The 16,627-nt window shown below is 40.8% G+C and overlaps 1 protein-coding gene across 2 annotated transcripts; it reads left to right on the top strand.

Annotated features, from left to right (window-relative positions):
* Positions 1-52: 52 nt before the first annotated feature.
* LOC142103880 (midkine-A) lies at positions 53-16,550 on the top strand. 2 transcript variants are annotated; one of them, XM_075188210.1, is made up of 5 exons: positions 53-220; positions 8,587-8,666; positions 8,791-8,952; positions 10,169-10,330; positions 16,402-16,550. In XM_075188210.1, the coding sequence occupies exons 2-5, from the start codon at positions 8,588-8,590 to the stop codon at positions 16,425-16,427; spliced, it is 429 nt and encodes a 142-aa protein (XP_075044311.1). In that variant the 5' UTR covers positions 53-220; position 8,587; the 3' UTR covers positions 16,428-16,550. The 2 variants fall into 2 exon arrangements, with proteins under 2 accessions (XP_075044311.1, XP_075044310.1); XM_075188209.1 differs by lacking the exon at positions 16,402-16,550 and adding an exon at positions 10,981-11,424 and having other exon boundaries at positions 58-220.
* Positions 16,551-16,627: the final 77 nt, after the last annotated feature.

Raw genomic sequence — 16,627 nt, 5'->3', positions numbered from 1 at the left:
TTTTTTTTTTTACATTAGGGGGGAGGGTCGGAGCTGGGCAGAGTTTGGGAAAACTCCCTACTGGTGTCAGCTGAGCAGATAATTGAAAGGTTTCTGTCCGACTAGCTGAAACTAGTTGGGAGAACACAAAGGAAAAGATAAGGAGAGCGCAGTAGCCACCGCTGCCTGTACTCCATTCATACTCACACTGAGGAGACTGTGACCGAGAGCAAGTGGACAGGTAAGAGACCTCAAGCAGTTCTGTCCTAGCTGGTATATGTTATATCTGTGATGTGGATGTCTGCTGCATATATAGGAGGGGGGTACCAGTCTCTCCTAAGGACCCTCTAGTGACCACTTTATGGATTCCCCAACCATTGCGCACAGTGGAGTGTTATCCAGAGCACATGCACCTGGTGTGGGCAGGGAGACGTCTCCATCAGGGAAGCCACTTATATATAAAAGTAACTTGCTTAAGGTTGCAAAGATCTTGACCCACAGATGCCCATGTCAGTAGCCAGCTCCTTTATAACTTGCCCTGTCTTTCACAATGGCATGAAGAGGTCAACAGAACGACTTGACTATAAGATTAATGCTATGTATAGGGTCAAGAGGGGGTAAGTAGACGATCCAAGAGGATTCTAGAAGGTACAAGGGGTACAATCCTGGATAGACTGTGGAGGAGGAGAGGATCTGATGCCCCAGAAATAAAACAAAAAATAGAGGGAAACAACTTCATTATGAAATGAACAACCTGTGGAAGCTAATTTTCGGGTAATATACTTAGATTGCGCATATAACTTTAGAGTGCTGATATTGTAACATACACGGGACTGTTTTTGCATTAATAGAACACGTTTTGTAGCAATCTGCAATAGCCAGCTTCCCTTTGTCATAGTTTAAATGACAAAAGCAGATCTATAAATCAATATTTCTTTTCCTCCCAGGCAGGAGATTGTAAACCAGACAGAGGCAATAAGCGGCAGCCCAGCTCATCCTAATTACATTACACAGCATTTCAACACAATGTATATATTCCACAGAAGAGTGTGTAATCTAATCTTCCAGTTTAAACTATAAAGGGGGTAGTCATATTTTTATTTTTTTCTCATGCTAATTGCATTTTTTTTATCAAGAAAAATACACAATGGTTGATGGAAACTGCAGTGTTGGCAAGTAGTTATCTAGGTAATGTCAATGTGAGCCTTGATAGAAGCCTAAGCAAGTAAAGAACACATCAGATAGGTGAAAACAAATATTGAGAATATTAGGACAAAGTTGTTCACTCATATAAAAAAAAAAAAAGAAAAATCAATAGGACTTGTCTGTAGGTATACTGATGTGGCTCATAATTGGTACGCTTTCAGTATGATAATTATGTTTACCTATAAAGTGTCAAGTGCCCTAAATTTACTCCACTAAAAAGCGCCATTGCGCAAATCTTACCCCCCCCCTCCTATAACCCCTCTCTCCTTCATACTCCTTGTTAACCTCAATGGCTCTGCCCCACTCCATTAAATTCTCTCATGTGGCTTCTCAAATATTTATGCAGCTTTTTAATATGTTGTATTTGACCGACATCCAAAGCTCTCGACCTGCGGATTTCCACACGAGCCAGATTCTCCCTCTTTCCTAAGCACCACGATCCAGTTAAAGTTAATTGGGCAATTAATGTGTAATCCTGAATTTGAAGACGTGAGCATGACATGAATAGCTGCTCTTGATCCTGCCTGTGTTTTAAATCTACAGAAGTTGTGGCTTTCAGCCAATGCTAACAACAGATTATTGACTTTAAGGAGAAAGTGATGAGATTTAGTCCTTTTTCCAAGTCTTCAAACACAAAAAAACACTTTAACTGCTTTGTTGCCTCTGGGTACAATGTATTTCAGAAAATGAGTTCCTCTACCTCTTTTACACATTGTGGTTATTTTAAGCAAGTACCTCTTAAAGCGTGTAGATGTGTTTAAAGTACCCTCTAAAATGAGTAAACGTATACCAACCCGCTCCTTACATATTTAAATGTTATGAAAATAATGTTATTTCGAGATAATAAAACGTATACAAATCTAAATCAGAATAATTAATATTATAGTAAATATCAGAGTTGACGCTAATGGCGTCACAACGCATCTGCCCACTCAGTGTTGGAAATCCAAATTAATCCTTGTGGCCCATCCAAGCCAACCTTACAGGCAGATTAGAGCCCTTGCAAGAGAATTGTCTGCTATTTCTGAACTTCTCCCCAGGGTTTAATAGTGAATTACACAACATTCTGTTGAACTTTGAACTTTAATGATGTCACTAGTTCCCAGTAAGCTGATTGGCTGCATTCTCACAAATATGGTTTCAGACAACAAAATGGCTTCCTCCACTGTGGCTAGGATTAGGGGTGCGCTTTAAAGATAGCCACAATTATAACAGATTCCCAAGCAATTGCTTTATCAAATTTTCCACACATCGTTTAGTTTGTGGCAATATAAGTAGAATTGTTAAAAATTGCTTGAACATCCCTCCAAGTTTCTGTTGGTCATCGCCTGAGAAATGATTATATTAATGTGTGTGGGAGATCATTGCCATTGTGTGTGCTTGCAATCTAAAATCCACTTACATTTTGGTCTTCTCCAGTGGTAAATATTGTTGTGGAAAATATGAAAATGGACAAATCTGTGGACATTTTCCTGCAGATTCCATGCTGAGCTGCTAAGCGGCATTCAAACGCCAGCACCTATGGAAAATTGTAATTGTTGGGTGTAGGTAGGCACACACTATCAATCTAATCTAAATCGTTCTAAACTTTGGTGTTAGGTGTGTGACTAAGTTGGGCAGAGATGCAAGGAAGAAGCAATCTGACTTTTCGTAAAAAAAATGTATAATGTTTTTGTAGACAATTTCCATCTACAAAACAAACAATTCACACAAAAAAAAGTGTTTTTCTCTGAAAATGATCTAATTGCAGTCACATTCACAAAAACATTTCTCAATGTATCTGTTTTCAAAAGATGACGAATAAAGTTTTGTTTTTACATCACGGAATCTTAGTAAAATTCCGATAAACTCTTGATGTCAATATTCATTTAAATCGTGCATTAAAAATCAATAACTCTGACACTATAATTGTTTGCGGATATGAAACTAGTCCCATGTTTTAAGAACTAAGAGTTTGTTATGAAAGTGGTAAACTATTATGGAAATATTTGTGCTTTTTGTATTAAAAAGCACAATGTTTTTTCTCAATATTTTTTTTTTCCCAACTAATTTTTTTTAAACCTGATATTGCTTCCACAATAAGTCATGTTTCAGTGTAATGTATCTATGAAAGGCAATTTGTGGTAGTGTTATTAAATCATATGTATGTTTCATAGAGCTGGGTTTCACAATTCTGTTTCTCAGAAACAGGTCATGTTGTCAGGATTTCCCTTGGTGAGATACTTACTGGCCAAGTCAAATAGATGAATTCATCTGTACATGATTCAAGAAATCCGGAAAACATAAGCTGTCGGGATAAACATAAGCAATGAGTTAATATACCCTCTTTTGAGAGATGTTTTCCTTTCAAAAAGTTATTGCCTGATAATTTGGCCTTTAGAGGTGACTGTTCATTGGATTCAATGGGTAATATTCAGCTTTATTTCCTTGTGGAAGCTTTCATTCTGTTTCATTTATATAGAAATATGACTATGCAACCAAGCATAGACAAAGTGCAGTAGTTTCCTACTTGCATACTCCTGATATGTACTGCAGAAGATTAATGTGTGATAATGTTATGAGTATAACCTGTGTACATATGATATATCGGCATATTTTAATCTATACAGAGGTCTACACACACTGTATGCAAATTGGTTTGTAAGATTCCGAACAACTAAAATGTATGCAAGTAGTAAAAACAACAAATTGGAAATTTGGACAAAATACACATGGACTTCCAACGTGTACACTTTACATGTGAGGGTTGTTCACTGAACACATCCCAACTGCCCTATATAATATATTGTCATGTATATGCAGTTCTTGGGTAAATTTCCCTCTAGTTTGACCAATGAGATTGGAGTTTTACTGTTCAGGATCCTTGTTTTGGGTTAACACAAACATCTGTTTCAGGCAAATTTTGTAAAAAAAAATAAAAAAACTTTTCCAGCAACATTTTCAAATCTTACCCATAAGACAAACTCTCCGATGGGCAATGGCTCATACAACACATTCTCTGTCTAGAATTGCTGCACTTTGTGAGCCAAATGGAACAGAACAGCTGTAGGCTCGTCCACCGCATGAGTTCAAGGAAAATAAACTTTCTGTAGAGAGATCATCCCGTATTGTCCTGACATATGGGAGACCTAAATATATCTTTCCTAACACAACATATCCACTGGGCTTGGTATTAATGCCATTCTGTTGTATTGTAAATACACAGCTCCAAGAAGCAATATCACATGCCATGCACCAAGGCAGATTGTGTGCACATTATTCCCTCTTTGCAGCTATGGTTTTTTTTTGCATGTCGATTTTTATCATTTTTATGCTGCAATCTATATTTTCTTAGGATACTTGTCTGTACTTTGATGTAATATTGTGTTACGCATTGCAATGTGCTTGCCGTGCTATTTTTTTTTAGATTACTATATATTTTGTAGAGCATTGAACGCAGACAGGGATGGATTTACGATCGCCCCCCTGGCCACTTTTCATGTCATGACCCCTCCCGCTGGAGCACTTCTTGGATTCAAGCAAAACAAAATCTTCTGCACAAAATAAACGCATGGAGATAATTTTACACTAACTGAGCTTATAGCTAAATATTTACATAGTGCATATAATTATGTGGGTAGTGACCCGAGTGATAGTAACACTTCCTTGTCACCAACGCAGACGTGCCTTGTTGTCACTATATATGCTTGTTAATATATTGCTCTGCACATTGTTAGATTACTCTGTAGCACCAGGATTAAGTATTGTGTGCGCATGACTAGTTGTAGTGTGAATTACAGATTTTTCAGACCTTGAGACCCTAGTGAAGGCCCCATATTGAATCTTTCCCCTGGGGAGAGCACCATGCTGGGTCCTGTGGATGGAATGTGCCTATGGCTGTTATCCTAGAACTGTTCTGGGCAAAGAAAGAACAGCCTACACCCAACAGATGTCTATGGGGACTGGACCATTAAGCTGTAAAAGAGGGAGGGGGGGGGGGGGGTGGTAGATTAATGTTTTATGGGTCGACCATTTAATTTCTCATATTGTGGCATGTGAAGAGCTCCATAAAGCTTCATTTAGCTGGTGATTGTACAGTGACTCTACAAGTCCTGACACTTACACATATCATTCTATGAAAACATTCCTGATGGAAGGGAATTGATCACTGAGCTTTTGCAGAATCCTATTTCATTTTAAAATTCAGCCTCAACACGTCTGTGATTTTATATCGATGGACCTTTGCATAACTTACTCTAGTCGTGTGTCAATATGTTTTCACCAATGGTTTAGAATGTAGGCTCTTCAGGATAGGGAGTTCCTAATTTCAGGATACTGCTGCTGGAATTCCTGTATCTTCTGCTATTGTCTCTTGATGTCATAAAGCATTGCAAACACTTAGTAGCCCACTGTAAACTCTACATAAATATTTGTGTGTGGGTTTATCCTTGGGATGCTTAATCTCGTTAAATCTGTTGCAGTATCTCAAGTGGTGATATATTGCATTCAGTGAGTGGTGGAGAACAATAGTCTTATTGTGGAGAAGGTCTATTAAGTAGGGAGAAAGTGTTTTTTAAAAGGTAACTATTCATTGTTAAGCAATCACTGAGCGAGGCAGGAACAAGGCTGTTATAGATTCCACAGCAATAACATTTAAACCTTACAAGTGGCAATAATATTGAAAATAGTTTCTGTCCTTGACATATTGAACAGGATTCCATCTCGCTGAATGGAAAACCTACCTTATAGGATGAAAACATGTAGCTTTTATTTCATCATTGATTGTTATTGATTATTTTGGCAATACAGGCATTGAGGGGTAGATCAAAGGCAAGGGGACCTGTAGGTACAATCCATTAGTTTGCAGCAACCTTTATGAAAAGCACTACAGGACTTCTGCATAGTAACAAGCTCTATTATGAACAATGTATTTAAATATAATGCGGTTTTCAAGTGTTAACTAGCACATTCCAAATGCATTGCTGTAAATAAGCCTTTGTGTTTGAAATACAAAACAGCATTTGGTATTAAGTGCTCAGGACACAGACAATCAGATTGATAGACAATAGATAAAGTGAATACAATGTCATATTCAGTAATTAGTTCTCTAGGCAAAGTGTCACTAAGTGGATATTTGTTTTTAAACTCAATTTAAGAGGCATTTATTAATACAATGGATAGAACTAAATGTGTTTTTCATGTTGAATTATATCAATTCACCATTGTTTAGCTTTCCTGGCCAGGGGCTGTTACCTGAATTAGTACTTAGTATGTATGTACTAAACTGAGTTTGCCAAGTTTCTGACCTAATTCTTAGCTCAGGAATAGACTCGCCTACACTTTGACCTGACGATGGACTGTCAGCTGACAGACACAACGCTATATGAATGTTCATAGACGGCTCCAACACATGTACAAGGTCCAATAAATATATTGGCGTCAAGTGATATTGCCATTTGAATGCATCTAATATGTTTGCATAGCAAATCACTGGTGTAAGGTGCTCCAGCCTAACAGAGAATTATAGCGAACACCCAGCTGCATTGCAAATAGTGTTAATATATTTAAAATGAAGTCCCTAAAAGTTGTCGCTCAAGTGGACAAGTGATTCATTTTGGCATTTATATAGCAATTCCATTAGCCAGTTCTGTTTTGCCTGTAATAGTGTAATGTGATTGCTTCCGGCAAATCAAAACTTCAAGCCCCCGGCCCCACCCAAGTGGGCAGAGCCGCGATGCAATCGTATACGTCACTCCCCCCCCCCCCCCGCCCCATCCTCTCAATGACGCAAATCATGTCATCCCCCACCTTTATTTTATGTGCATACCTATTTTTTTTGTACAAAGTGGAAATTTAGAAGTGGCGGTATGGGTTATGTAAGTGACTGGCATGTGATAGGGTTACAATGAAGGCAGTAGGAGATGTGACGGTATGACATACCACCATATACACATCATCAGCAGCATTTATTTATATAGCGCCACTAATTCCGCAGCGCTGTACAGAGAACTTACTCATCAGTCCCTGACTAGAGTCAATTTGGTAGTTTGTTAGCAGCCATTTAACCTACTAGTATGTTTTTGTAGTGTGGGAGGAAACCGGAGCACCCGGAGGAAACCCACGCAAACACGGGGAGAACATACAAACTCCTCACAGATAAGGCCATGGTCAGGAATTGAACTCCTGATCCCAGTGCTGTACGGCAGAAGTGCTAATCACTGAGCCACTGTGTGTGTGTCTTGTCTGTCTTATACGGCAGAAGTGCTAACCACTAAGCTACCGTGCTGCCCACTTCCGTGTGTGTGTCAAACCACCGTATACACCCCCACTTCCACCCCTAATTTACACGTGAACTAAAAGTGTAAATTAATAGAGTGCATCCTTATGAATAATGATTTAGCCCAAAGATGCCGTCACTGTGTGTAGCAGTACAGTGGCACTTGTAGAAGTTGCTAGCTGTACATGGTAACCTTTGTACAACAGAGTGTAGTTTGTGCAGCCATAATGTTCTATATATGGAGGAGAACGGAACAAGCTGCTGACAAGTCTCTGGAGTACAATGGTAGCAATAAGACATCTTGTGTTGCGGGAGATACATGGAGATCTGTTGAATGGTAGATAACAGGAGAGCTTGTGTAGCATGAGATAACATCTAAGTAGTTTCTAGGCAGTGAGTGTAGATTGAAGTATAGGGTTACTCATGTGTGGGAGGCAGAATAAATCACAGTGGCTTGGGAGAGTACATTCATGTGGTTGGATGGATAACACATTGTTTTCTGTGCCCGGTAGTCTTTGTTAACAGGGCTTTAATTTTGGATTCTTTTGGGACTGTAAGAGAATCCTTAGCAGCCAGATCAGCAGGGGGCATCCTGCCTGTGTGTGCCCTCAGTGATGGACTATACTCCATTGACTAGCGTTAGAGATGTGCTATATTAATAGGGATGTGCAGGCGTTCACAGGAAAGTCTCCGCTGTTATCACATTCAGGCTGCTTATTCTTCTAGATACCAAACTCCCAGTCAACGGATAATTAGCAGAATTAATGTGAATCATATCTATCTGTTTAAATGCATTTGGTACTTGGGAAAAAAGCAAAGGCTGACAATTGTAGACTGAAAAAGATCATGTTACATATAGCCTGTGGGTTTTGTGTTTCAAAATGATGGGAGCTCTATGCATTAATGGTTCGTAGATGCTCTGTAGAAACATACATATGAATAATTTAGAAATTGTTGGAAGCACTGGCGTTATATTACATGTGTTTACTGCATTGTTTTCTCTCCTTGTTCCATTCAGCGCATTTAGGGCCCTTTAAAGGCATTAAAGTTAATGGCTTGATGCTAATTCGACTGCCTCCGCTTTGTCTTGGTGATGGGTCAACGGTAAAATCCTTAATTGTTATATGACCGGTCTTCTCTTCCAGGATGGGGTTGCGAGCTTTGTGTGTCATTGTGCTGGTGGCCGTTCTCGCTGTGAGTTCTCAGGCTGCTAAGAACAAGAAAGGTAATTCACCCCCACCCCCTTTCTCTTCCCTCTATGCTGCCTCCATTAATGTTTCTCCGCTCACCTTGGTGGAATGTTGGCTTCTTAGTTCTCAGTTCTCCCCGCTTTTGTTTTTCCTCAACAGACAAAGGTAAAAAAGGCGGATCGGACTGCGCGGAATGGAAGTGGGGCAGTTGCGTCCCTAGCAGCAAGGACTGCGGAGTTGGCACCCGGGAGGGGACCTGCAAAGAGGAGACGCGCAAGCTGAAGTGCAAGGTTCCCTGCAACTGGAAGAAACCATTTGGAGGTGAGACTGGTGTTTTATACGCACGTCGCATACAAATCGCATAAACATGAGTCTAATTCAGTTAATTTACATTGTGGTAATTGTGATGCCGTCTCCTGGGAATTTTTTTTTTTTTTTTTTTGTTTAAACACATTCCCTATTAAACCACAGCTCTCCTGCATCCTGCCATAACCTGTTCCCCCCCCAGTCTTCTTAAGACTTATAATTGTGTTCCTGCAGGGTATTCCCAGTGGTGGGTGAATACCTGGCTTTGGCTAACATAGGTGGCTCTTATTCCACTTAATTATTATTATTAATAGTAATAACTGTTATTTATATAGCACCAGCATATTCTGCAGTGCTTAACAATTGGGACCAGACACACTAATAAAACAAGACTGAGTATTAGCAAACAAAGAGGTAAGAGGGCCAATGTAACATGTTTACGGTCTATAGGAAAGTCGGAGTTTGATGCACAGATTATTCAGTCCGCTAAGCATCCTGGGAAAGGCTCGGTCAGATATACATTATATCCATCCTTCGTTCTTTTTACGTGATGACAGACGACTAGGTGACGGCTTGTGCAAGTACCCCCAGCTTGTGAATGTAATTTTATGGAGAATTAGCAGCGCTGTGTATAAATAGTTAGCACTTTTAATGAAGTGATTAGACATAGCCTGGGTAGGCCCATTTGTGTGCTTTAGTAAATCTAGCCCTAAGTTAAAGGGAACTCCAACCAACAATAATATATCCACAAGTACAATAACAATCTAGCCCTAAGTTAAAGGGGAACTCCAACCAACAATAATATATCCACAAGTACAATAACACCCCCTCTCACCCATCACCCAAAACTTGAACTGAGGATTGCCATATTAAGGAGCCCATGGGTTATGCAGATATGAAACCTAACAGACATTTCTCCCTGGCTAAAGGCTTGGACATGTTTGAAGGTAAACTCAGGCGTGGAAAGGGCTGTCCAATCTGGTTGGACATCCAATCAGCTACTTGAACTACTTTCTGTTGCAGGTGCCAATAGGGAATGAGTATCCCCAAACCCTGCAGGTTTGCCAGACACAAGGCACCTGCAACCCCAGGGGAGTGTGAGTTACTGTGAAGGAGTTTTTGTTAGGTGGAGTTTAGCCAACGTGCCGACATAGACAATGCCATGTTCACGACCACTGTCCAGTTCAACAAGCTGGTTGTAATCACCAACCCCTCTATCTGTTCCACCCAGCTGATTGCAAGTACAAGTTTGAGAACTGGGGCGATTGTAATGCCGACACCGGGGTGAAGAACCGTTCTGGGACCCTGAAGAAGGCTTTATTCAATGCAGAGTGCCAGCAAACCGTGGAGGCCACCAAACCCTGCTCCCTCAAAGTCAAGTCCAAATCAAAAGGTGAGCTTGTCGATCCATCCACCCACTAATTATCCCCGGAACCTACAGAATACAGTCACTATCGAATAAATGGATGATACCATCACAATATGAAGTACACAGACCTATAGCATTAATGGCAAGAAGGACATATTGTCTGTCATGCCTGACGGTATCACATAGCGCCAAATGTTTTTAAATGGCGCTTGTAGGCATCAAAAAAATAGAACATCACCGTTTAATGCGGCTGTTTATATAACTGTACTTCCTGTACTGTCCACCTAAACCATGGCTGGTATCCTTGTAGCACTGGTCTCTATTTACAATCGTTAATGTTCAGAGCTCTCAAACCGTTCCTTGGAGAAGTCGAAGGCAGCATAACAAATTTTTTTCCCACCACAAACTTTTTTTTCCCCAAAAAAATGTTTAGGTGGAATTTGCCTTTAAGGCTATGTGCAGTCCCTCTACGCAGCAACATGAGTACAGAAATAGCATTTATCATAGTGATCTGTTGAATAATATATTGACAAACTCTAAACCTTTCTATGAACCCAGAGCAGGGAACAGTCCCACAGACAGTTATGCTCCTTTGTATTTGTATTTATATGTGTGTGTATATATATATATATATATTTATGTAATACATATATGTATTTATTTTCTTTACCCAGGCAAGAAAGGTAAAGGGAAGGAATAGCGAATGAGTATCTGGCACCCACAGATTGCTCCTATGGGGTCTGCACCCCAAAGAATAATGGAATCATCCGCCTGTTTCCAATATGCACTCTCCCCCCGGCCCTCTCTCTACAACCGCTCCCAATTATCCTGATATTTCTATTTTTTAATCACTAATGGTCTTTAGGAAGAAAAAAAAATGTAAAAATAAAAGAAACAATCTCTCCTCTCACAAACTTAAACTGTCCCCATTATCTCTGTGTCCAGGTTACACAGCTGTCTACTTTCATCCATTTCTCCAGTATATAAACTACTATCCCTTTGTCCCTATACATACTGTACGTGGTTTCATATTTCTGTGTTTTTTTTTAGAGAAATTCTTTTGTTTTTGATTTTTTACTGTTTTTGTTTTTAAAATAAATGTACAGTTTGAATTTGTAGTTCTGGTTTAATGTTTGTTTTATATTTAATGTTTATGTATGGCACATTGGAGAACGTTTAACGGTGGCTATGGGATTAAATACACAATGAAAGGTTAGTCTTAGACAAACCGTGGTCCTGGGCAGAATGATTGGTGGCCATGTGTTTGACCAGCTGCATGGTGCAATTTCACAGCCCTATTGCCAACCACATTGCCAGTTACTTAATACATAGAGGCTGCCCACCAGAGCTGACTGCTTGTGCCTCCGCAGGGTATTGCTGTGGTTCAGTAAACAGCTAGCAGGGCAGGCTTCAGAGACACTTACAGTATGAGCAAACATAGGCAAATCTGTCCATAATCCAGGAGTTGCTTATCTGGTGCCATGTCTAATGTGCAGAGCCATATCAGGTGCCACATCTATTATACAGAGCCATATCAGGTGCCACATCTAATATACAAAGCCATATAAGGTGCCACGTCTAATGTGCAGAGCCATATAATGTGCCACTTCTAATGTGCAGAGCAATATCTGGTGCCACGTCTAATATACAGAGCCATATCAGGTGCCACTTCTATTATACAGAGCCATATCAGGTGCCACATCTAATATACAGAGCCATATAAGGTGCCACGTCTAATGTGCAGAGCCATATCTGGTGACACATCTAATATGCAGAACTGTACCTGGTATCACGTTTAATATACAGAGCCATATCTGGTAAACCGTCTAAAGGGATGAGCCGTATCGGGTATCACGTTAATATGCAGTGCAATGTCTAATATGATGAGCCGTATCTGGTGCCATCCCTAATATGCAGAGCCGTATCTGGTGCCATCCCTAATATGCAGAGCCGTATCTGGTGCCACCACTAATATGCAGAGCCGTATCTGGTCCCAACCCTAATATGCAGAGCCGTATCTGGTGCCACCCCTAATATGCAGAGCCGTATCTGGTGCCACCCCTAATATGCAGAGCCGTATCTGGTGCCACCCCTAATATGCAGAGCCGTATCTGGTGCCACCCCTAATATGCAGAGCCGTATCTGGTGCCACCCCTAATATGCAGAGCCGTATCTGGTGCCACCCCTAATATGCAGAGCCATATCTGGTGCCACCTCTAATATACAGAGCCGTATCTGGTGCCACCCCTAATATGCAGTGGCGCACGGAGGATTGTCGGGGGGGTTTCTCCCTGCCGACCGAAAAAAACAAACAAAAAAAAAAACCACGAGAGAGAGCTCCGTTTCGCCAGCGCTGTCCTATACAGCAGCCGCGGCGCTATCCAAGAAGCGTCTGCGGCGGGGCTGTATACAATACAGCAGCGCCACGGCTGCTGTATAGGACAGTGGCCACTTAGTTAGCGCGGGGGGGGGGGGCTTCTAGAGACTCAGAAACCCCCCCTGTGTGCGCCACTGATATGATGAGCCGTATCTGGTGCCACCCCTAATATGATGAGCCATATCTGGTGCCACGTCTAATATGATGAGCCATATCTGGTGCCTGGTATGTGTACTGACCCAAATTTAAGACACCCATGCCCACTGTTTTTTTTTTTTTTTTTGTTTGTTTTTTTAATAAAGATATGTCAGTAAGTTAATGCTCCAAGCAAGCCCGACACATGTCTAAGTGTAAAGTCACGTCTGACCGCTTTTTCTATCTGTTTTCCCATTAGACAAATCTCTACTTGCAGAAAATTACTGTAGGTTAGAAGCGCTTTATTTTAATATTGTATTTAAACAATTTAGGGAAGGCCAGTGCCCCCCCCCCCCCTCCCAAATCATCCCATCCCAATGGTAAGTGCAAATGTATCCACCCAACAGACACCAACATCTTAGCGTACAAATCCATACACTGACCCATAAAACTGGGTACACACAAGAGATGGGCGGGCTCGGTTCCCCGAGATCCGAATCCATCCGAATTTTGCCTATCCGAGTACTGAGCCGAGCAGGCTCGGTACTCTCCCGCCCGTTTGGTATCGAAATCGAGGCAAAACTTTATCGTGACATTCGTATTTCTGAGCTTGGTTCTCGCGAGATTTGAAAAGCATAAATACCCGCCTCCACAGCAATCCATTACCATTTGACAGAGGGAGAGAACAAGGTTAGGTCACAGGCTATATTAGCGCAGGGACAGAGCAATAATTGCACACAATATTGTTTCAATTCTATTTTATACAATTATATTATTAATACCAATTCTATTAGTAATTGTTAGAGCAGGAAGAGAGGAGGATAGAGGAGGCTTTTTTTTTTTTTTTTCATTTTTTTTGCACTACAAGTGCTTTGGGGTGTCCCATATTCCCCAGTGTTATACACAAATTTTTCTGGCTGTCAAAAAAAAGTCATATTTATCAGCAGTATCTAATACAATATTTTGCACAACAAGTGGTTTGGGCTCATTAAAATGGATTCAAAGCAGTCCACATATGAGCAGAATCAGCAAGCAGGTGCTGGCACCAGTCCTGATGGTAGTGTTCCCAGTACGTCATCTGGTAAAGACTATGTAAAAGTACAGTCTTTTTAAATCACGGTAAAAAACACACCCCCCAAAAAAAATTACTGTGTTGAAGCGAAAAAGAAGTGTAACTGAGGAAAATGTAACTGCCGTTAAAGAAAAAATAACAAAAATTGCAAACATGCCATTCTACACATGCAGTGGCAAAGAAAGAATGAGGCCTTCGCCTTTCTCTATTAGTGGCAGATCAAAAAATGTTACCGAGCCTTCTTCTTGTACGGTCACTCGTGACCAAGCAAGACCAAGTAATTTGGAGTCTAAAAGTGGTGCACGACTACTGTTACGCGTCAAAGCCGAGCTGCAAGAAAACAGTAAGGCATTAGAGGATAATGTATGCTCAGAATCAGAAATGACACCAATCCCTGTGGAGAGTCCATCCACCAGTGGGATGTCTAATCGTGAGCATTCTGATAATGTACCCATAAAGAAGGGCCCTTTCAGCAGTTCTGCTGATGTGTGCCTGAACAGCCCGAGTGTAGCCGGTGATACACCAAGTGAGGATGACACTTAGAAGAGGAAGAGGATGAGGGTGCTAATGAGAATGCGGTTGATTGTGTAAGTCTTGCACCAGTGGCAGCAGTGTGGCACCAGTGGCAGCAGTTCTGGCACGTGAGGTTCTGGCACCAATTTGCACTTTACAAACACAAGCAGGGATGACGCAGGTGGCAGACCACAACAGTTTAACTTCTGGGCTGCTTTGAAGAATTTGACAAAAAAAATTGTGATCTTGCCCATAACTCCAACCAATCCTACTATTAACATGCAAAGGATGGTGGAGGGCCTAGCAGGGATTAAACTGTATTTTTCCTAATTTGCACCAATAATGTTTGGGTGTAATATACACCCAAAGATGAGTGCTCAATTGCGAAGAGTCATTGATGAAGAGGAAAACAAGCAGGCTTGTCTGCAGAATTTGCAGGCAAATTCTACTGCGTTATATAGGTAACACCCAAAGAGAAGAGCTACATTGCTCCATTGCTAGTTGTAATTGCTGAAATAGAAATAATAGGGCTGACAGTCTTGGTCCAAATCTGCAGTTACATTTTATTGTACCATAGCTCACTCAGAAACAGGAGAGGTGGCAGGGTTCAGTGATAATCTCCCTCAAACAATACTAATTCATCCCACCATCATAGAAGTCTGTGTGGTATGATGTAATTGCCGATAATGGCCTTCCAAATTGAATTACTAGTTGATTTTAGGGCAGAGCTGTCACGATTTTTGGCCAATTCTTTTACAGCAGAGCAAATATCAAAATGTTGTGCAGACTCATCTGCATCACCACTGGGTGTCTTGGGAAAGCAATTTTTTTTTACAACAAGTAGTTGCCAGAGAACTGAAGGAGAAGACGTCCAAACAAGATGTTAATAGCTCTTGGATCCTTGCAAAGCAAATTAAGTATTTAATCTACAATTAAAATATAGTTAGCACATTTACTTTGTTTTATTTCACACGTTAAATTTCTGTAGATCCTTGTCAAAATGTATTATTAAGGCAATCATTTGACTCAAGCTAACCGTGTCTGCACTCTCTTCACACGTGACTACTTCGCTGGACTAAAGAACATTCCCCTCAAATGCTAGTCTTCTTGCAGCTGCTGCATTCTCCTACATGCTGTTTCTGAAACCAGAAATTGAACCTAAATTTTTTCGGGACACAAACAGAATCTCCTGCATGTAATTTTTTTAAAAGTTCTATAACACCAAGTTGATTGTGTGTGCAAAACAGGAAATGTGATGGAATTCAACCCCGCTGTAGTGCTTGAACAATATTGGGGTCGTAATCAGAAATGACATATCTTCAGGAGAGTCCAAGCAGGATTAGCCATCTTTTAATGTCATCCCTTTGTTTTTGGAACAGATTGTCAGCTGTATGCCTCTTAGTGAAGCTGCTGATACACAGAGTAGCCTACTTCTCAAAAATGTGATGTACCTGGGTACATGCTGCTGCTGTCCCCGCCGGTGAAGGCGAATGACCAACCCAGTGGGCTGTCACAGTCATATAATCTTTATGTTGCCCAGTTCTGCTTGCCCACATATCTGTGGTTAAGTGTACAGTGGGTAGAATGTCATTTTGTAGCCCCATAAATTAAATTTTTAGGAACCTTCAGGTACAGGTGGGTAATAGCTTTTTAATAAAATGGTATAGTGATGACATTTACTAACAGGGACAGAACACCTCAATTAAATGTCTTAAACCAACTGTATTAATAGTGGACATTGGACGCAGATCTAATACTAGCATAGTACCCAGGGTGTCTGATCCGCTAAGCGACTGGGTGACAGGTTTCAGACTTGCTTCCTCTTGCAAAGGATTGTTTAACTGTAAATTGTTGCTTCTGGGGATATTGATGATGAAGGTGTTGGGGGGGGGGGGGATAGATTGCAGGTGCTGGGATGTAGATGAGAGAAGGGAGGCAGATGATGCTGGACTGCTTGTTGTTAATTTTTTTAACTTAAGTTTCTGATTCTCCCAAAAGCTTTCCAAGAACTCGCTGAAAAATGACGTAACATGGATGAGGATCCCAGATGGTTAAGGTTCCAACCTCTACTGAGTGTGGCTTTAAAAATGCTACAAATGGATAGACAACTGTTGTCAGGATTTGTGTAAAAATAATTTCACACATAAGAGGTGGATTTTTGGTCCTATGCTCAGGCATGACAATGGCCTTTTTCTTATCACTGGTAGGAACTGCAGCAATTTTT

Source organism: Mixophyes fleayi, chromosome 10 (assembly GCF_038048845.1).
Source record: "Mixophyes fleayi isolate aMixFle1 chromosome 10, aMixFle1.hap1, whole genome shotgun sequence".
Taxonomy (NCBI): Eukaryota; Metazoa; Chordata; class Amphibia; order Anura; family Limnodynastidae; genus Mixophyes; species Mixophyes fleayi.
This window is presented reverse-complemented; position numbering and strand designations above follow the sequence as displayed.